General features: G+C 49.6%; 1 protein-coding gene across 5 annotated transcripts; it reads left to right on the forward strand.

Moving 5' to 3' along the window:
- Positions 1 to 3,107: 3,107 nt before the first annotated feature.
- Itgb7 (integrin subunit beta 7) lies at positions 3,108 to 19,319 on the forward strand. 5 transcript variants are annotated; one of them, XM_048363601.1, is made up of 16 exons: positions 3,108 to 3,177; positions 8,417 to 8,464; positions 8,826 to 9,020; positions 11,542 to 11,743; positions 11,850 to 12,020; positions 13,007 to 13,248; positions 13,775 to 13,933; positions 14,247 to 14,342; positions 14,456 to 14,545; positions 16,253 to 16,396; positions 16,640 to 16,833; positions 17,397 to 17,620; positions 17,802 to 18,021; positions 18,168 to 18,376; positions 18,647 to 18,807; positions 19,043 to 19,319. In XM_048363601.1, the coding sequence occupies exons 3-16, from the start codon at positions 8,829 to 8,831 to the stop codon at positions 19,121 to 19,123; spliced, it is 2,385 nt and encodes a 794-aa protein (XP_048219558.1). In that variant the 5' UTR covers positions 3,108 to 3,177; positions 8,417 to 8,464; positions 8,826 to 8,828; the 3' UTR covers positions 19,124 to 19,319. The 5 variants fall into 5 exon arrangements, with proteins under 5 accessions (XP_048219558.1, XP_048219549.1, XP_048219542.1 ...); XM_048363592.1 differs by lacking the exon at positions 18,647 to 18,807 and having other exon boundaries at positions 8,417 to 8,492; XM_048363585.1 differs by lacking the exon at positions 18,647 to 18,807.
- Positions 19,320 to 19,895: the final 576 nt, after the last annotated feature.

Below are 19,895 nucleotides of genomic sequence, written 5' to 3' on the forward strand. Positions count from 1 at the left end.
GTTTTCTCTCTCTCTCTCTCTCTCTCTCTCTCTCTCTCTCTCTCTCCCCCTCTCTCTTTTTCCTTGTGCTGGTACTAGAGCTTGAATTCAGGGCCTGGGGATTGTCCCTTAGCTTTCACGCAAGGGTGGTGCTTTACTGTTTGAGCCACTGTTCTACTTCTAGCTTTTTGCTAGTTAGTTGGGCTTTCCTGTTTTGACTGGCTTTGAACCTTTCTTTCCTTTTTTTGTTTTCTTTCTGTTTTGCCTCCCAGTCTTGGGGCTTGAACACTAGCCTGAGCACTGTCCCTGAGCTGCTTCTGCTCAAGGCTGACAACTCTACCACTTGAGCCACAGCATCACTTCCACCTTTTTCTGTTTATGTGGTACTGAGGAATTGAACCCAAGGAGGCTGCATGCATGCTAGGCAAGCACTCTACCACTAGATCACATTCCCAGCCTGAACCTGTCTTCGTAGATCTCAGCCTCCTGAGTAGCTAGAATTTAGAGGCATGGACCCCCTGTGCCCATCTTGTTTTGAGATGGGTCTTGCTATGTAGCTCTAGGCTAGCCTGGAACTTATGATCCTTCTTCAGCCTCCCAAATGTTAAGATTATGAGTATACACCACCATATTGGCTTAGTGTTTCTGTTTGATATCAACCCTTCTACCTGCTGTGATGCCACTATCGCTTTGTGGCTCACTCCCACCTCTTCTCAGCCCACTTTTCATTCCCTGACTTCTGCTTACTCCCAAGAGGCCCACAGTTACCTTCCCTCCTCCACCTCTCCCTTCTGCAGGCCTTACCTCTGCACCAACCCTTTGCAAGGCCTTTGCCTTCCACCACTGCCTGGCACTGCCATGACCTCTATGACTCCTGGGCACAAATCTTCCCACTTCTTTGCTGGGACAATGCTTTGCTTACCTTGGCCCTGGATTTCTTCACTGGTGAAGGAAGGAGGTTGAGGACATGGGATAGGAGAGAAGAGTGTGGAGGGTGAGGGTAGGGGGTGGAAAGCAGAAGAAGAAAGTGAAAGAAGCTTGAGAGGAAACCACAGGGCCTGTGGGGAAGGAGGGTGTTACCTTGGTCACTCCTGGTTGTGAGTACAAAAGTAGAAGATACTGGATGCTCCACACTCCCAGGTGAACCCAAGCTCACACACAGAAGGAGCCCATTTGCCCAAGTTGCTTCTTCCCAGGAACTCTACTTGAGAATCCACCTGTTTGAGCACCTGCCTGACATTGATAGTGTGCTGTGGCTACAGCAGGGAGCCTGACAGCTTGTTCCTGCTCATCAGAGGGCTCCTTCCCGTAGGGGAGATAGGTCTGTGAATACAGACCTTCTAGCTTCCTCTTTTTTTTTTTTTTTTTTGTGCCTGATCTGGGGCTTGAACTCATGCTGTCCATGAGCTTTTTTGTTCAAGGCTAGCACTCTACCACTTTAGTTTCAGTGCCATTTACTGCCTTTCTGGTGGTTAACTGGAGATGAGTCTCAGATTTTCCTGCCCAGGCTGGCTTCGAACTACTATCCTCAGATCTCAGTCTCCTGCGTAGCTAGGATTATGAGGGGTGAGCTGCCAGCTAGGTCCTTTCGACACTTCTTGTGAACAAGCATGGCTCAGGCATAATTTTTTTTTTTGGCCAGTCCTGGGGCTTGAACTCAGGGCCTGAGCACTGTCCCTGGCTTCTTTTTGCTCAAGGCTAGCACTCTACCACTTGAGCCACAGCGCCACTTCTGGCTTTTTCTATATGTGTGGTGCTGAGGAATCAAACACAAGGCTTCATGTATGGGAGGCAAGCACTCTACCACTAGGCCATATTCCCAGCCCCCCTCAGGCACTAATTCCATTTGTACCTTTTCACAACTTCTTCCTACAGACTTTATGCTGCTTCAATCCCAGCTGCTGTTCCTGCACACTGCTTTCCTGGTTTCCTGCCTCCTTTCCCAGGATCTTGACTCCTTGACTCCTCAACCCCCAGTCACATTCTCTAAGCCTGGCCACATGCCTCTGTTTCCAACTTATCAGCTGCCAGGATCTTGAGTTTCTCAAAGCCTCTTCACTTTCACCATGACTTCTCATTCCTACTGATATCTCTCTCTCTCTCTCTCTCTCTCTCTCTCTCTCTCTCACACACACACACACACACACACAAACTCAGAGCCTTGCCCATGCTAGACCAATATTCAGCCACTGACTATACTGAGCTGCATCCCCAGCCCCTGATTCTCTTACTGACCCCCCTCCTATGTGCCAGATAGGTAATTGTAATTGATAAGCATCATCTTCATAGAATTCCTGCTGCAGTGCTGTGCGTGACACTTGGCAGATGAGAAGGCAGCCACAGGAAGGGCCAAGGAACTTAGCTAAGGACTTTACTACTTCCTGGTAAGGAAGAGCCAGAGTTGAAACAGGGCAGATTGGCTCCAGAGCCCATGTAGTTAAGTACACTGTGATACAATGGTCCCTGGGTTTTGAAAATGAACAATAGTCTCCAACTTCCCCCTCTCTGCGGTACTTACTGCTTCCATGTCCTTCCTATCCTGCTCCTTGCTCTATGAGGAAGTAGAAAGATCATCAATTTGGAAGGAGGTCAACTTGGATTTAAAAACCAGACCAGCCACTTACTAGCTGAGTGATGATGTTTCATAAAGTCCTTACTTAGGGCTGGGAATATGGCCTAGTGGCAAGAATGCTTGCCTCGTATTCATGAAGCCCTGGGTTCCATTCCTCAGCACCACATATACAGAAAAGGCCAGAAGTGGTGCTGTGGCTCAAGTTGGCAGAGTGCAGGCCTTGAGCAAAAAGAAGCCAGTGATAGTAATGAAGCCCTGAGTTCAGCTGCCCCCACCCTGGACTGGCAAAACAAAAACAAAAACAAAAACAAAAAACAAAGTCCTTACCTTTTTGCTTCCAATCCTCCATCTCTGCAATTGGGGGTGTGTTGGGGTGCCAGCACCATTAACTGTAACCCCAGGAGTCTAGCGCATGACAGGTGCTCAGTAGATAAGCACCTGCATCTTCTAGAGGTCTGCATCCTCCACTCTCTTGGCCCAGCCCACCTCTATCTGCTCCACCTTCTAGATCAGCCACCCCCAAAACTCCCCCATTCCAGGGCGTGTCACTTCCTCCTCTGCAGCCTCCAGATCAGTGCACAAAGACTGCTGCTGCTGCCAGAGGAAGGGCTGCTCTGCTGGCACCTGTGAGTACTGGGGTACCAGACCTCCTGCCTTCTCACAAGCCTCGGTCCACCTGGTGCTGGGCTCTTGGGAAGAAGGCTCTGGCCTGGTCAATCAGAGGCCTGTCTAGTCTTGAGAAAGGCTTTGAACTCCTCCCTGAATCTTAAGATCACCCGTTCTTTCTCTAGTCTCTTTCTCTCCCACCCCTCCCAGCCTTGTGCCAGTACTGAGACTTGAACTCAGGGCCTTACACTCCTACTTGGCTTTCCCTGTTCCCCAAGGATGGTACTCTATCATTTGAGCCATATCTCCACTTCAGCTTTTTGGTAGTAATTGAGTCTTACAGACTTTTCTGCCTAGGCTGGCTTTGAACCAAGATCTTCAGATCTTAGCCTCCTGAGTGGCTAGGATTAGAGGTGTGAGCCACCAACACTGGGCTCCATCTCTTTCATCAGTTCCCCAGTGGGACAAGCAGGAGGGGAGTGTAAGAGGGATGCAGGAAGGATGTGTGAGTGCTGTCACAGAGTGCCTCTCAGGTGCTAAAAGTTATATCAAGGTGGCTTCTCCTGACCTTATCTGCCATCTCTGGAGCCTAATGCCTTCTCCTTAGCACAGGCTTCTTCCCTCCTCATGGGCTGCAGAAAGGGTTGGGCTGGGCTTGGGAGATGTGGATGGATGGGGAAAGGCTGTTTCAGCTACTAAGGGGATGTCATACTAGAACCGCCAGGGTGACCTGGTTCTTCAATTCTTGGGGACAATTTCACTTTAGGGTCTATGGTCTGTTTAAATGGAGGTCTTTTTATTCCTTAATCCAATGAGAAGCCAAGTGAGGCAAAGACAACTTCTCCATGAGTCAAGTTATGACAATGCATACAAAATCAGGATGAGCAAAAATAAGCAAAAGAAACGTGAAAATACAGACAAAATAGATATAAAAGAACACCCCAGGGCTGGGGATATAGCCTAGTGGCAAGAGTGCCTGCCTCGGATACACGAGGCCCTAGGTTCGATTCTCCAGCACCACATATACAGAAAAAAACGGCCAGAAGCGGTGCTGTGGCTCAAGAGGCAGAGTGCTAGCCTTGAGCGGGAAGAAGCCAGGGACAGTGCTCAGGCCCTGAGTCCAAGGCCCAGGACTGGCCAAAAAAAAAAAAAAGAACACCCCAGCACAGAGTATTAGTGCCTAATCAAATGTTGTGCTTGACTGGGAGAAAATTGTACTAATGGCCCAAAGGCCGGTCTCCACAAGGTGGCATTCATAAGGGTCTGGAATGTTGTCAAGCTGGCAATAATGAACCCAGAGGGCCAGCTGATTATCTAGGCAGAGCCTCTGGAGGCCTGATGCCTTTTCAGTAAATACTTGCAGAGTGAAGATATAGTGCAAAAGATGTGTCTCAAGTGGCAGTTAGTAAGCATTGGTATTAAGTCTCAGCTTCCATGTCAACTTTTGGAGGGAAAAGTCTGAGATACCAACAATCTCATTTGCATATTAGCACCCAATGGCCAATGTGGCCATTAGGCTATCATACTGTGGGGAGCCAGTGTCTGGCTAGTGTCTAGTAGCTCATGCCTGTAATCCCAGCAACTCAGGAGGCTGAGATCTGAAGATCAAAGTTCAAAGGCACCCTATGCAGAAAAGTTCATATGAAACTCTTATAGCTAATAAGCCACCAAAAAGTTGGAGAGAAACTATGGCTCAAGTGGTAGAGCACCAGCTTTGAGCAAAAAAGCTAAGGGAAGCCTGGGAATGTGGCTTAGTGGTAGAGTGCTTGACTAGCATTGCATAAAGCCCTGGGTTTGATTCCTCAGTACCACATAAACAGAAAAAGCCAGAAGCAGCACTGTGGCTCAAGTGGTAGAGTGCTAGCCTTGAGCAAACAGAGCTCAGGGACAGTGCCCAGGCCCTGAATTCAAGCCCCAGGACTGGCAAAAAAAAAAAAAAAAAAAAAAAAAAAGCTAAGGGACAGCGCCCAGGCTCTGAGTTCAAACCCTAGTGCCTGCACAAAGAAAAGAAAAGAAACAACCAGTTATTATCAACCTGCTACTTAATTACAACTTGTGTTACAACAGAAAACTAAAAAATGGGGCTAGTGTGGTCAAAGGATGGTTGTATTAATCGTAATTAAAATATCAGTTTTGGAGCCAGTTGCTGGTGGCTCATCTCTGTAATCCTAGCTACTTAGGAGGCTGAGATCTGAGGATAACAGTTCGAAGCCAGCCTGAGCAGGAAAGTCCGAGAGACTCCTATCTCCAATAAACTACTCAGAAAAAGCAGGAAGTAGCACTACGGCTCAAGTGGTAGAGCACTAGCCTTGAGCACAGAGAGACACAGGGACAGAGCCCAGATCCTGAGTTCAAGCCTCAGGACCAGAAAAAAGAATCAGTTTGGGGGCTGAAGATATGATTCAGCAATAGAAAACTTGCTTATTATGTGTGAGGCCCTGTGTTTGAACCCAAGAACTGGAAAAAAAATTTTAACAAGAATTATGATGCACATCACAGCACTAGGGTAAGTATGGTAGTAAGAACTGAGCTCAGGAAAATGAAACAAATGTTTGGTACCACTAATAGAAGGGAAGCCTGAAGAAGACTCCCATGAAAAGAAAACTAGGTTTAGATAGAGTTTACTGCAGCCAATAGAGAGAAGACAACTTGCAAGGGTGTTGGAGGGTAGGACAGAATAGCAAGGAACCACAGCTCTGAGGCCTGACCTGTGTCAGTACCTGTTTTGCCTTAGTTTACTGATTACAGATCTGGGCTTCTCTGTAAAGATGGGGTTGAAGTAGGAGATTCTGCTATTTTGTGGTTAAGATCAAAGAGGAGAAGGAAGTAAAAAAAACAACCCACTGCGAAGAAGTAAAGAAAGCTGTGGAGAAATGTAATCAGATTTTTTATAGGAACAGGAGAGACAGAAAGAGAAAGTAGAGCCATGATGATGCATAGGGCTTCCAAGGAGAGAAGAAAGGGGGTTAGGGGAGACAGTCCAGAAATACAGAGCCCCCTTGAAGGGAGATTCACAGGCTTTGAGGATGTTGGTTTTGTCCTATTCTGGGAACCAGGGTGGCTGAGTCGGGGCTCCACTTGTGAGATGAGTCAAAAGCAGGCTTTGTGTTTTAACGTCTCTAGCCTCCCTGACCACAGCACACAGAATGAGCAGGGCTGAGGTTTCCCTGAGGCTGAGCTCTGGGCTGCCCAACTCTCCCTGAGGGCGGGGATTCTGTTTTAGCCTGAACTGCACTGGTCTGAGGTGACAGGAGGTGGGGAGTAAGATGGGGTGATCAACTCTTTGGCACCCCACCCTTCCCTCATACTCTTTGAAGAGCATCTGGACTTGAATGTTGGGGCCCAGACTAAGGAGGATTGGGGATAATCAACAACAGGGCCTTAGCTGTCTTTTCTCATGAGCCCACGGATGACAATGGGAGCTCATCAGATACCCAAGGGAACGAACCTATGTTAGCAATTCTCCTCAATATTGCAAGTGATGCAAACCCTCTTCCAGAGGGTTTACTGAGATGCTCTCTTGCAGGGAGTTTATATTGCAGGGAGGCATGACTTTTCCTGACAGTATTATTTGCAATAATGAACAATTCATTTATTGTTTGTTTGCTTTTGTGTAGGTACTAGGATTCAAACTCAGGGCCTTGTGATTTTTTTTTTTTTTGCCAGTCATGGGGCTTGAACTCAGGGCCTGAGCACTGTCTCTGGCTTCTTTTTGCTCAAGGCTAGCACCCTGCCACTTGAGCCACACTTCTGGCCTTTTCTATATACGTGGTGCTGAGGAATTGAACCCAGGGCTTCATGTATAGGAGGCAAGCACTCTACCATAGGCCATATTCCCAGCCCCAGCCTTGTGCTTTTGCTCAGCTCTTATTTTTTCCATTCAAGGCAGGCACCCTACCACTTGAACTATACCTCCCCTTCTGGCTTTTTACTGGTTAGTTGGCAATAAGAATCTCAGAGATTTTTTTCCCCCCCTAAATGGGCTGGCTTGGAATAGTGATCCTCAGATTTCAGCTTTCTGAGTAGCTAGGATTATACATGTGAGCCACTGGCACCTGGTTTATTGTTTAGTTATTTATTTAGTTATTTAGCTATTTGTGTGTGTGTGTGTGTGTGCATGTGTGCACATGCTAGGGACTGAACCCAGGGCCATAAACATGCTAGGCAAGTACTTTACCACTCAGCCACACTATCAGCCCCAAAATAATTCAAATACCCATCATTCAGAGACTTATTAACTGTGATATAATCCACACAATGTAAATATAAATGCCTGTAAAAATAATCAAGAAGTTCTTTATTTTCTCAGATAGAAGGATCTCCAAGGAAAGTAGTTGAAGGAAAAGACAAAAAGCACAAGAATATGTTTATTTTACCATTTGTAGAATTCAACCACTTGTTGACCATCTGAAAAGTACAGATATGCATATTAACTTGTATAAGTTTCTAGAACCCTGGGCACCAGTGGCTCCCATGTATAATCCTAGCTCTTCAAGAATCTGAGATCTGGGGCTGGGGATACGGCCTAGTGGCAAGAGAGCTTGCCTCGTATACATGAGGCCCTGGGTTCGATTCCCCAGCACCTGTATACAGAAAACGGCCAGAAGTGGCACTGTGGCTCAAGCGGCAGAGTGCTAGCCTTGAGCAAAAAGAAGCCAGGGACAGTGCTCAGGCCCTGAGTCCAAGGATCAGGACTGGCCAAAAAAAAAAAAAAGAGTCTGAGATCTGAAAGGATTACAATAAAGAGCCAGCCTAGGCAGAAAAGTTTGAGGGATTCCATCTCTAATTAACCAGCAAAAATGCTGGACTGAAGGCATGGCTCAAGTGGTAGAGTATCACCATGAGTGAAAAAAAATCAGAAAGAGCACAAGGTCCTGAGTCCAAGCTCTAGCACAACACACAAACAAAGATAAATCTCTAGAAACAGATAATCAACTACTTAAGTAGGTGTGTGGAAACTGAGGGTTAGGAGATTTCTTACTATGCCTTCAGCTTTGGCTTTTTGTTGGTAATTAGAGCTAACAGTCTCATGAATTTGTCTACCTGGGCTGGCGAGGATTACAAGCATGAGCCACCTGCACCTAGCACCTTCTTTCCTCTTGCATCTATGTCAACCAAGTGGATATGGCCTTTGACTCCTACACTCGCTCATCTGTCCCAGCCTTCCTTCCTCTCATTGACCCTCTGCCCTAATTTAGAATCCAATGCTGTGAAACCTGAAGGGCTGTCAGAGTATTTATCCAACCCCTGCACTTGCAGATGTGGAGACTGAGTCCAAGAGAGAAAGCCTGATGTGCCACACAGCCAGTGAGTGACAGGGGCAGCCAGGAGTCTGGTGTGTTTCTCATTTGCCTCTACCTCCAGACCAGCTTGGAATCCTGGTGAAGAGACCTGGGTGTAGCCCTTGGTGCCTCCAGGCCCGATCCTTCTATGAGACGCTTTGGATATTCTGACACTGGGAGTTCTGCACAAAGGAAAGACAGGCCCAACACTTGTCCCTTCCTCCCAGTCACTTTGGAGAAATTGCTGAATTGATAGGGTGGATGTGAAACTACGAGGAGGAGAAAGAGTCGGGGTAGAGTTTGGGGAGTGGCAACCACAAGCCAAGTTTAGAGGTCTGCATGTTTGGGGGGTGCTCCCTGAGAATCCTCTTTATATCCTTTCACAGGCCATGGTGGTTCTGTCAGTGGTTCTTGTGTTCCTGGTCCTGGGAAGATGTGAGAGTGAGTTGGATAGCCAGATTCCTCTGGAAGCCACAGAATGGGGGATTCCTGACCAGTCCTTGCCAGGGTCCTGCCAACCAGCTCCCACCTGCCAGAAGTGCATTCTCTCACATCCCAGTTGTGCATGGTGCAAACAATTGGTAAAAATGGCCTTTCAACCATGTTTGTGTATATGTGCATGAGAAATGTGTGTGTGTGTGTGTGTGTGTGTGTGTAATTCAACCTTGAGTACAGGCAGAAAGGCTTGTTGAATGTGTACACGTGAGAAAGTATATTGGCCAGATGTGGCTACTATGGCAACATATCATAGACTGGGTGGCTTAAACAAGAATTTCTTTCTGGGCAATAGTGGTTCACGCCTGTAATCCTAGCTACTCAGGAGACTGAGATCTGGGGATGGCGGTTCAATGCCAGCCCAGGCAGGAAAGTCCTGATGAGACTCTTATCTCCAATCGACCACTCAAAAACCAGAAGTGGAGCTGTGGCTCAAAGTGGTAGAGCACTAGCCTTAAGCAAAAGAGTTCAGGGACAGTGCCCAAGCTCTGAGTTCAAGCCCCACAACTCTCTCTCTCTCTCTCTCTCTCTCTCTATATATATATATATTATACATATACATACATATATATTTCTTATAATTTGGGAGTCTAGGAAATCTAAGATCAAAGCTATGGCCAATTTGAGTCCTAGTGAAGGCTTTCTTCCTATCTCTTATTGGTTTTCTTTCTTTTTCTTACCTTTTACTGGGGCTTAAACTCAGGGTCTCACACTCTCAGCAGGCTTTTTTGCTCATGATGGCTATACATACCTCTTGAACCATGTCTCCAGTCTGGCATTTGGCTGGGCTAATTGGAGATGGAATCTCACAGATTTTCTTTTTCTTTTTTTTCACCTGAGCTGGATTCAAACCTGGATTCTCCAGGTTTCAGACTCCTGAGTAGCTAGAATCACAGGCATGAGCCATCTGTGACCTGCTTCTGGTCTCTTTTTTTTTTTTTTTTGGCCAGTCCTGGGGCTTGGACTCAGGGCCTGAGCACTGTCCCTGGCTTCTTTTTGCTCAAGGCTAGCACTCTGCCACTTGAGCCACAGCGCCACTTCTGTATATGTGGTGCTGGGGAATCGAACCCAGGGCCTCATGTATACAAGGCAAGCACTCTTGCCACTAGGCCATATCCCCAGCTCCTGCTTCTGGTCTCTTATAAGGATATGAGCTTCTCACCCTCAGGACCTCATCTAAACATACTTACTTCTCAAAAGTCTCATGTCAGGGAGCTGGGAATGTGGCCTAGCAATAGAGTGCTTTCCTAGCATGCATGAAGCCCTGCCTTCAGCAGAGGAATTTGAGGGAGTTCAGCTCATAGTTGAAAGTGTATGACGGGGTTTCTAAGTCAGTGTTTGGAGGTGGGAGTTATGTTCCTGGACCAGTAGCTTTCCGTGACTGAGCTGGTAGAAGGAAAGGAAAGCTTCTGAAAGCCTGTGGGTTTGAGGTGGGTGCATGGAGGAGGGAAGGCCTGAATCAAGGAGGAAGCAGGGGACTATGTCTTCCTGGTTGATCAAATGAGACTGTGTTCTTTTATTTTCATTTTTTGACAGTCATAGGGATAGAACTCAGGGCCAGGGCACTATCTCTACTATCTCTGACTGAGCGTTTGTGTTCCTTAAGGCTCTACCACTTTGAGCCACAGCTCCACTTCTGGTTTTTAGGTGGTTAAATGGAGATGAGTCTCATGGGCTTTGTTTCTCAGACAGGTTTTAAACTGGGAATCCAGGAATCCCAGCCTTCTGAGCAGCTAGGGTTACAGACATGAGCCACTGGCACCCCAGCTAGGCTGTGTTCTTTGTTGATACCTGTACCTTAAAGAGACAGGGCTTGTAGTAGGATACCCAGGTCTACCAGCACTGGGGACTGGAAGGAGACTTAGGTCAGTACAGGCCCAGGGTAAGAGAGGAGTCGGACTCATGGATGCTTAAATAGGCCAGAAGAAAGGCACATAATACATCTAGGAAGACAGGTAGAATAGACATAGACCTGAGTTGGTGGGAGGCAGAGGTACCTGTGCCAGGTTATGGCTGGGGAAATGAAACTTTGGGGACAGTAAGGACTACATCTGCCTCATCCAATCACCAGACCAAGAGCTGCCACCCAGGCCAGCTGAGAAGCCACCCTAACCATTTCCTTCCCCTGTGGCTTTCCAGTCACTGCAGGCTACCAGACACCCTGTGGGGAAGCTGCCTCCTCTTCTGTCCCTCTCCTCCTTTCCAGGAACTGTGGGCCGTAGGCTAACGCCCTTCCCATTTTAGTCTGAGTTGGGGTAGGAAGGGATGTTGGGTGAAGAGGGGTGTGTGTGTGTGTGTGTGTGTGTGTGTGTGTGTGTGTGTGTGTGTCAAGGTCCTCAACAGTAAGTCTGTGGCTCTAGAGGGAGGGGAAGAGTGTATGGTTAGGGGAGGGAGAGTGGAGATAAGGAGAGGGGAGGAACACTGCTGTAGGAAATGGGGCTCTGACAGGGAATGAGTTATCAGGGTAGGGAAGAGGAGGGATGTAATTGGGGGCTCAGAGTTGGCAGAGATGGGGGATAGGCGATTCCAGGTGTCCAGCTCGGCCTGGTGGCTCCGGGAGAGGTACTGAGGTCTGCACAGGCTGGGGTCTTTGTTTTGTGGGTGCAGAACTTCACAGCGTCGGGGGAGGCAGAGGCCCGGCGCTGCGCTGGGCGCGAGGAGCTGCTGGTCCGGGGCTGCCCGGCAGGGGAGCTGGAGGAGCCGCATGGCCGGCAGGAGGTGCTGCAGGACCGGCCGCTCAGCCACGGCGTCCGGGGCGAAGGCGCTACCCAGCTGGCGCCGCAGCGCGTGCGGCTCACCCTGCGGCCCGGTGAGGCTGGGGGACAGGGTCGTCGCGGGAGGGAGATTCCCTCGCAGTCGGTGGCTGGCTCACCTCTGCTTCGTCTCCCCACCTCGTCCTTCCCCCATCCGGCCAGGGGAGCCCCAGCAGCTGCGAGTCCGCTTCCTCCGAGCCGCGGGGTACCCGGTGGACCTGTACTACCTCATGGACCTGAGCTACTCCATGAAGGATGACCTGGAGCGCGTGCGCCAGCTCGGGCACGCCCTGCTGGTGCGGCTGCAGGAGGTCACCCACTCCGTGCGCATCGGTGAGGGGCGCACCCCCCCCCCCCCCATCCCCGCACCCTACTGGCCTTCCTTCTGCCTCCGTTAGGGCTCCCCCTGTCCCTCTCCTAGTGCTGATTTACAGGACCTGGCCTGGCTAGATCCTGACACGTCTCCCTGTAAACAACTCATCTTCTACAGCTGAAGGAGACTTAAGACTGATGGAAGCCCAGAGGGACAGGCTCAGCCTGGATAGAACCCTCATGCCACCCTGTCAGTCCTGTGCCTCTTGGAAAAGCCTAGGTGTCACTGTCCGTACTTCACATTCTGTGTTCTCATTTGCTTAAGAGCGTCTCCTTTGCTGCCTCCCCCTTCTCCTCCTCATTATTTGCTGCTGGACCTGGGGCTTTAACTCAGGGCCTGGCACCGTGTCTGAAGGCATGAGCCACAGCTTCGGCTTTCCTGGTAGCTAACTGAAGAGTCTCAACAGATTTTCCTGCCTAGGCTGGCTTTGAACTCTGATCCTCAGATTTCAGCCTCCTGAGTAGCTAGGATCACACTGAACCACTGGGTGCCTGGCTTGTCTCCTATTAACTTTTTTTTTTTTCCAGTCCTGGGGCTTGAACTCAGGGCCTGAGCACTGTCCCTGGCTTCTTTTAGCTCAAGGCTAGCACTCTACCTCTTGAGCCACAGCACCACTTCTGGCCTTTTCTGTTTATGTGATGCTGAGGAATCGAACCCAGGGCTTTGTGCATGCTAGGGAAGCACTCTACTGCTAAGCCACATTCCCTGCCCCTCTCGTGTTAACTTTTACACACACTCTGTTCTGGATTTCCTCAGCCTTCAGGAAGCTGGGCTACCTCTGTGTGTTTTCTTCACTTTCCTGAGACCCAAGGATCCACTCAAGCACTAGGTTTCTGCCTTTTGGGAGGAGCAGTGACTTTGAGTCCCCAGAAGTGACCCCTCCATCCTGCTGCTGCCCATTGAGTAGCTCCTGACACAGCTTCATGCCTTCTCCTCCTCTCCCCAGGTTTCGGCTCCTTTGTGGACAAAACAGTGCTGCCCTTTGTGAGCACAGTGCCCTCCAGGCTGCGTCACCCCTGCCCCAGCCGCCTGGAGCGATGCCAGCCGCCCTTCAGCTTTCAGCACGTGCTGTCCCTGACGGGGGATGCTCAGGCCTTTGAGCGGGAGGTGGGGCGGCAGAGTGTATCTGGCAACCTAGACTCACCTGAAGGTGGCTTTGATGCTATTCTGCAGGCTGCCCTCTGCCAGGTGAGGATGTAGGGCCTGGATCTGAGTCTGAAAGATTTGGAGCAAGAACTGCTCCTATGGTTTTATGGCACACAACTGAAACCATGTTTGAGAGAGTGATAATTCATTATCTCCTCACTGTACTTAGCATATTTACCTAAGCAACTGCCTGGCAGGCGTAAAATATCTTGAAAAAGAGACCCATTCTTCTCTTTTGTCCAGGTCCTGGGGCCTAACTTAGGGCCTTACGGACTTTCCTGTCTGGAGTTGGCTTTGAGCTAAGATTCTTAGATCTCAGCCTCTAAGTAGCTGAAATTAACGTGTGAGCCACTAGTTCTTGGTGAGACCCAATTTTCTAATTCACAAGAAGCCCTACACTAGCAGTAGTCCTGTTTGGGGGGCTGAGGACAGAGAGAAGCTGGGAAGGGAAGGGAAGGGGTTAGGCTAACGGATCCAGGCACACTGATGAGGCTGGGTTCTAGGGCTTGGATTACAGGGCTGCCTGAGGCAGCTCAAAGCCATGCTTACTCTTTACCCCATACTGCAGGAACAAATTGGCTGGAGAAACGTGTCCCGATTGCTGGTGTTCACCTCGGATGACACATTCCACACAGCTGGGGATGGGAAGCTGGGAGGCATTTTCATGCCCAGTGATGGGCACTGCCACTTGGACAGCAATGGCCTTTATAGCCGCAGCCCAGAATTTGTGAGTCTTACCTCCCCCTCCCTTCCATCTGAGCTACATCTCCTCTTTTTTTTTTTTTTTTTTGAGGAGGGGCTTCTTCACTGGCAACCATCGTATCAACACTGTCATCTCCCCCAGCATTTCTTCTTTTCCATGTCTCCAGCTTCTCAGACAGGAAGCCTGGGGCACCCTCTGCTTTCCTCTTCTACTCTGCCAGCACTCCAGGGCTTCTCCAGCAGGTGGAACTCTGGGTCCTGGATTCCCGAGGCTGACAGCACTTGGGAGTGGGTGGAGAGACCTGTGGTGCTTACTTTGCCTCTACTCCCTGCTCCAGGACTATCCCTCCGTGAGTCAAGTTGCCCAGGCCCTCACTGCAGCAAACATCCAGCCCATCTTTGCTGTCACCAGTGCTGCACTGCCTGTCTATCAGGTGAGAGCTGTCTGAATAAAGACCCACTTTCCACCCCGTGTATGCCTCCTTTCAGCCCCTTCAGAGTCCAATTCTTGAGTTGTATCCACTTCCCTCCTCTCTTCATAACTCAGGAGCTGAGTCAGCTGATCCCCAAGTCTGCTGTGGGGGAGCTGAGTGAGGACTCCAGCAACGTGGTGCAGCTCATCATGGATGCTTATGATGTGAGGGGAGAAGGCAAGGGGGGGATATAGGAGAGGTGAAAGGGGGCTCTAGGAGGGCGGCAGAAATGAGGGCATGATCACTTTTTTTGGTGGTTTTGAGGATTGAACATGTGGTAGGTAAGCACTTTACCACTGTATGGTCACTCTGGTTATATCATTCCATAGCTTCTATAGTTTGCATATGGTTGTCATTGTAGTTTGCTCACTCACATTCAGAAATCTTGTTTGGTGGAGAGGGTGGTTTTGGGGTTTGAACTCAGGGCCTCTTGCTTGTTAAGCTGGTGCTATCATCTGAGCCTTGCTCCCAGCCCCTAACATTCATAATTTTTTGTTTGTTTGTGGGGCTTGAACTCAGGGCCTGGGTACTATCCCTGCATTCTTTTGTTCAAGGCTAACTCTACCACCTTGAGCCACAGCTCCACTTCTGGTTTTCTGGTAGTTAATTGGAGGTAAGTCCCATGGACTTTCCTGCTTGGGCTGGCTTTGAATTGCCATCCTCAGATCTCAGTGTCCATTTAGCATTTATTTCATTCTTCCAAGCGCTGTACTACTCACATACTGTTCACTATCTCACTTAACCCTGGCCTTAAGTCACAGATAAGCAAATATGTAGGTTGGATATACAGGATCAAACACTCTGCCTGCTTTCAGAGTTATAAACAATTTAGAATCACAAATTTGTGTATGTGTTTATCAGGGCTTGAACCTAGGTCCTCATGCTCTGTTTGGCTTTCTTGCTCACAGTTGCTACTCTACCACTTGGGCTATACCTCTAGACCAGCATTTTTCTGATTTATTAAAGATGGGAGTATCTTGGACATTTCTTCTCAGGTTGGTTTTAAAACTCAATCCTCCAGGTCTCTTCCTGAGTAGCTAAGATTACAGGCATGAACTGCTGGAACCAGGGTGGACCATGGAATTTTATAACTGGAAGGAACCATGAAAAGCCTCAAGTGTTTCTTGGCCTTAAGTTGCTTCTATGCTGCAGGCCTCACATTTGCTAGACAGGTGATCGCAAGACTGTGGACTTCTTTTTGTGTGTGCTGGCCCTGGGGCTTGAACTCAGGGACTGGACACTGTCCCTGAGCTCTTTATGCGAAAGGCTAGCTCTATCACTTGACCCACAGTTCCCACTTCCAACTTTCTGGTTGTTAATTGGAGATATGAGTCTCACAAACTTTGCTGCCTGGGCTGGCTTTGAACTGTGATCCTCAGATCTCAGCTTCTTGAGTAGCTAGGATTGCAGATGTGCCTGGCTTGTGAACTTCTGATAGGAACCATGTGAGAAAATTTTATAATTTGTAATTTCCCAGGACAGATGGCATATAGTAAGTCTGCCTGTTAGACCTTAGATGCACACAGGCTGTGTCCTGGTTTGAGTTTTGACAAATACAGTCACTACACATTTGCTGCACCCAGCTGCAGCACCTGGCCAGCTCAGGTCCTGTAGCCCTTGTAGAAAGTGGGGCTTCTAGGCTAAAGCAGAGGCCTTTGGATCCCATGTATTAAAGCAGAGGCCTTTGGATCCCATGTATTACACTTAGGGTGCTCATTAGTCCTTCTTCCAGAAATACCTCCTTGTTGGGCAGAATGGAAGGAGCCCCAGGGAAGCCAATAACAGGATTCTGGCAGAATTGGGAATGACTGGGGAGCGCAGAGGGTGGACTGAGTTTTCATGTGGATAATCTACTCCTTCTTTTCCCCCAGAGCCTGTCATCCACCGTGACTCTTGAACATTCTTCACTTCCTCAGGGGGTTGATATCTCTTATAAAACCCAGTGTGGAGGTCCTGAGAAGGGGGAGGCTGGGGCAGCTCGGGGACAGTGCACCAATGTCAAAATCAACCAGACGGTGAGTCAGATGGGATAGGTAGACAGAAAGTAGAAAGTGGGAAACTCACACAGGAAAAGAAGGGCAGCAGGCACAGAGAACAGTGCAGAAGCATGGTAGTCATACCCTGTCCTTCGTGAGGGGTCTGGGTGTGCTGGGTGTGCTTCTAGGAGATGGGTGTTCACAGGACCATATCCCTTAATTTACTAAGGGCAGGCACTTAAGTGTGTAGTCTTATTTGGTTCTTGCCCACCCTGTCCTCAGGTGGATTTCTGGGTTACTCTCCAAGCTAACACCTGCCTCCCGGATCTCCATCTCCTGAGGCTCCGAGCCCTTGGCTTCTCGGAGGAGCTGGTTGTGGAGTTGCGCACACTGTGTGATTGTAACTGCAGTGATGACCAGCCCCAGGCTCCCCACTGCAGTGATGGCCAGGGGCACCTTCAGTGTGGGATGTGCAGGTGAGTGCCTCCCCATTCCATCACCCCTCTAACTCCCTTAGCTCCCTACCAGTGACACCTCCTTTGCTTTTTTTTTTTTTTTGGTCATGGGGCTTGAACTCTGGGCCCAGGTGCTGTCCCTAAACTCTGCAGCTCAAGGCTCCAGCTCTACCACTTGAGCCACAGCGCCACTTCTGGTTTTCTGGTAGTTAACTGGAGATAAGAGTCTCACACACGTTCTTGCCTGGGCTAACTCTGATCCTCAGACCGCAGCCTCTGGAGTAGCTAGGATTCAGGTGTGTCACTGGTGCCCAGCTCCTCCTTTGCTTTCTGCCCCCCAACTGGTGTTGATTACATATTCCAGGACTCTACCTGAATGCCACGCCCGGAAGCTGTGCAGACATGCCCAAGACCTCCCCTTGGCCAGCACCCTTTCATTCTTTCCTCCTTCTGTCTTGGCACTCCACTCTCTATATCCTTTCAGCCACTAGTTTCCACCTGTTTCAGATTTGGGTTTAGAGGATATTGGGATTGGTCAAGTATAGTCAAACTGATGCATAGGTCTTTCTGCATTCCCCTCCCAGCTGTGCCCCTGGCCGCCTGGGTCGGCTATGCGAATGCTCTGAGGCTGAGCTATCCTCCCCGGATCTGGAGTCTGGGTGCCGGGCCCCCAATGGAACAGGGCCCCTGTGCAGTGGGAAGGGGCGGTGCCATTGTGGACGTTGCAGCTGCAGCGGACAGAGCTCTGGGCGCCTGTGCGAGTGCGATGATGCCAGCTGTGAGCGACACGAGGGCATCCTCTGTGGAGGTACCTGGAGCCTTTAGACGGGTGGGATCAATGGGGCCCTTCCACTCTGGGCAATGAGGGCTTGCCAAAGGTTCTAGTGTGATTTGGAGGATTACCCAGCACATTTGAGATGGACTGCGTGGTATGCACTAGCTAGTTGTGTGGGGAGTATGGTTGTCACCTGCGCATGGCTCTACCTTAGGTTTTGGCCATTGCCAATGTGGAGTGTGTCACTGTCAAGCTAACCGAACGGGCAGAGCATGTGAGTGCAGTGGGAATGTGGACAGATGCATCAGCCCTGAGGGAAAGCTTTGCAGTGAGCATGGACTCTGCAAGTGCAACCGCTGCCAGTGCTTGGATGGCTACTATGGTGTTCTGTGTGACCAGTGCCCAGGCTGCAAGACACCGTGTGAGAGATACAGGTGCGACTCCATGTCTTGCATGGCGGGAGCAGATGGCACAGTGAGGTTTGCTGAATGCCTGCCTGATCTCCCCCATGCCATGGGGTAGGTGAGGGCCATTGGATAACAATTCCCCGGATGAGAATTTACTGACATTCACTTGACAGGGACTGTGCAGAATGTGGGGCTTTTCGGACTGGCCCACTGGCTGCCAACTGCAGCACCGCTTGTGCTCACACCAATGTGACCCTGGCATTGACTCCTATCTTGGGTGATGGCTGGTGTAAAGAGAGGGCAATGGACAAGCAGCTGTTCTTCTTCCTGGTGGAGGAAGAGGTTGGAGGCAGAGCAGTGCTGAGAGTGAGACCTCAGGAAAGTAAGTGGGTGGGTTACCTGTGGATAAACTAAATGGAGCCCTGGAAGTTTGATGGATAGGGCTTCAGAAGTGGGGGTGTGGATGAGTTGGAAATCCAGAAGAGAGGCAGGACAGAACTGACGGCCCAAGTGGATGCAGCTAGCCCAGACAATGATAGCTTGTATTCTTCCTTCTAACCAGATTTGGGGAGGCTGGACACCTTTGCCAATGGCAACTGCCCATCTGTCCCAATGCCTTGGCCCCCTCAAAAATCTGTTTTCTTCCTCCTAGAGGGAGCAGACCACACCCAGGCCATTGTGCTAGGCTGTATAGGAGGCATTGTGGCAGTGGGACTGGGACTGGTCCTAGCTTACCGGCTCTCAGTAGAAATCTACGACCGGAGAGAATACATGCGTTTTGAGAAGGAGCGGCAGCAACTCAACTGGAAGCAGGTGAAGACAGAGCCTTCTAGCACAGTGGGCTGGGCTTTCTTTGCTTGCTTCCCCTGGTGCAGTCCCTGCCTTAGTCTCAGCTTCCCACCTAGATGCTGCTCCCTTATGCTTTTGGGTAATCCCACAAACTTCCTTCAGCTCCTAGAAGCCCACACTCAGGTTCCAGATTGATGTCAGAACTAGACCAAGGGGAATAAATGAATTTTCTCTCATAATTTGTGACCTTTCCCCATAGGACAGCAATCCTCTCTACCAAAGTGCCATCACGACCACCATCAATCCCCGTTTTCAAGGGGCAGATGGTTCCATTCTCTGAGTGGGAAGATTCACCTAGGGCTCTTTGCTCTGGGAAGACAGGTGAATGGGGGATGGCAGGGAACTTACCCACGGCTGAGGAGTGGCTGCTACCCTACTTCATTTCCAGGACACAGGAGGTGTCAGACTTGCTGCAATCTAGTTCTCCACATTACAAAGTGGGGTTTCTCCTACGCAAATATACAATAAAGTCTTACGGCAACCTATAGCTCTCCCTTTGTGTCACCTCACAAGGCCAAAGCAGGTTGCTCAACCTGGGCCTCAAGAAAGCTCAAGTTTACTTGTCCACTGGCCACCTGAAAGCAAGGGGAGGTTGGATCCTGCTGCTGGTGGGTTACTCCAGGCCTCAAGTGGGATAATGGGACACACTGAGAAATATTGCCTCTGTTCAGCTGTGACCCTTGTCTTGCTATGTAAGCCTTCTTTTCTGAACGGAGGCCATTTTTGTTTCTACTCATTTCTTCTCGTGAACGTTTTTTGTGCTGGTCCTGGGTCTTGAACTCAGGGCCTAGACACGGTTCCTGGCTTCTTTTTGCTCAAGACTAGCACTCTACCACTTGAGCCACAGTGCAACTTCCAGCTTTTTCTGTTTATGTGGTACTGAGGAATCGAACCCAGGGCCTCATGTATGAGGCAAGCACTCCAGTGCTAAGCCACATTCCCAGCCCCATCCCTGAACTTTTGTGCTCAAGGTTAGTGCTCCACTACTTGAGCCACAGCTCTACTTCTGGTTTTGGTAGTTAACTGAAGAGTTAACTGAAGCCTGCCTGGGC

Source organism: Perognathus longimembris, chromosome 1 (genome assembly GCF_023159225.1).
Source record: "Perognathus longimembris pacificus isolate PPM17 chromosome 1, ASM2315922v1, whole genome shotgun sequence".
NCBI lineage: Eukaryota > Metazoa > Chordata > Mammalia > Rodentia > Heteromyidae > Perognathus > Perognathus longimembris.

Coding starts and splice junctions, on each gene's coding strand:
- Itgb7 (XM_048363592.1), top strand. CDS start 8,829: ATGGTGGTTCTGTCAGTGGTTCTTGTGTTCCTGGTCCTGGGAAGATGT. Junction 9,021..11,541: donor GTGCATGGTGCAAACAATTG/GTAAAAATGGCC, acceptor TTGTGGGTGCAG/AACTTCACAGCGTCGGGGGA. Junction 13,249..13,774: donor TGCAGGCTGCCCTCTGCCAG/GTGAGGATGTAG, acceptor CCCATACTGCAG/GAACAAATTGGCTGGAGAAA.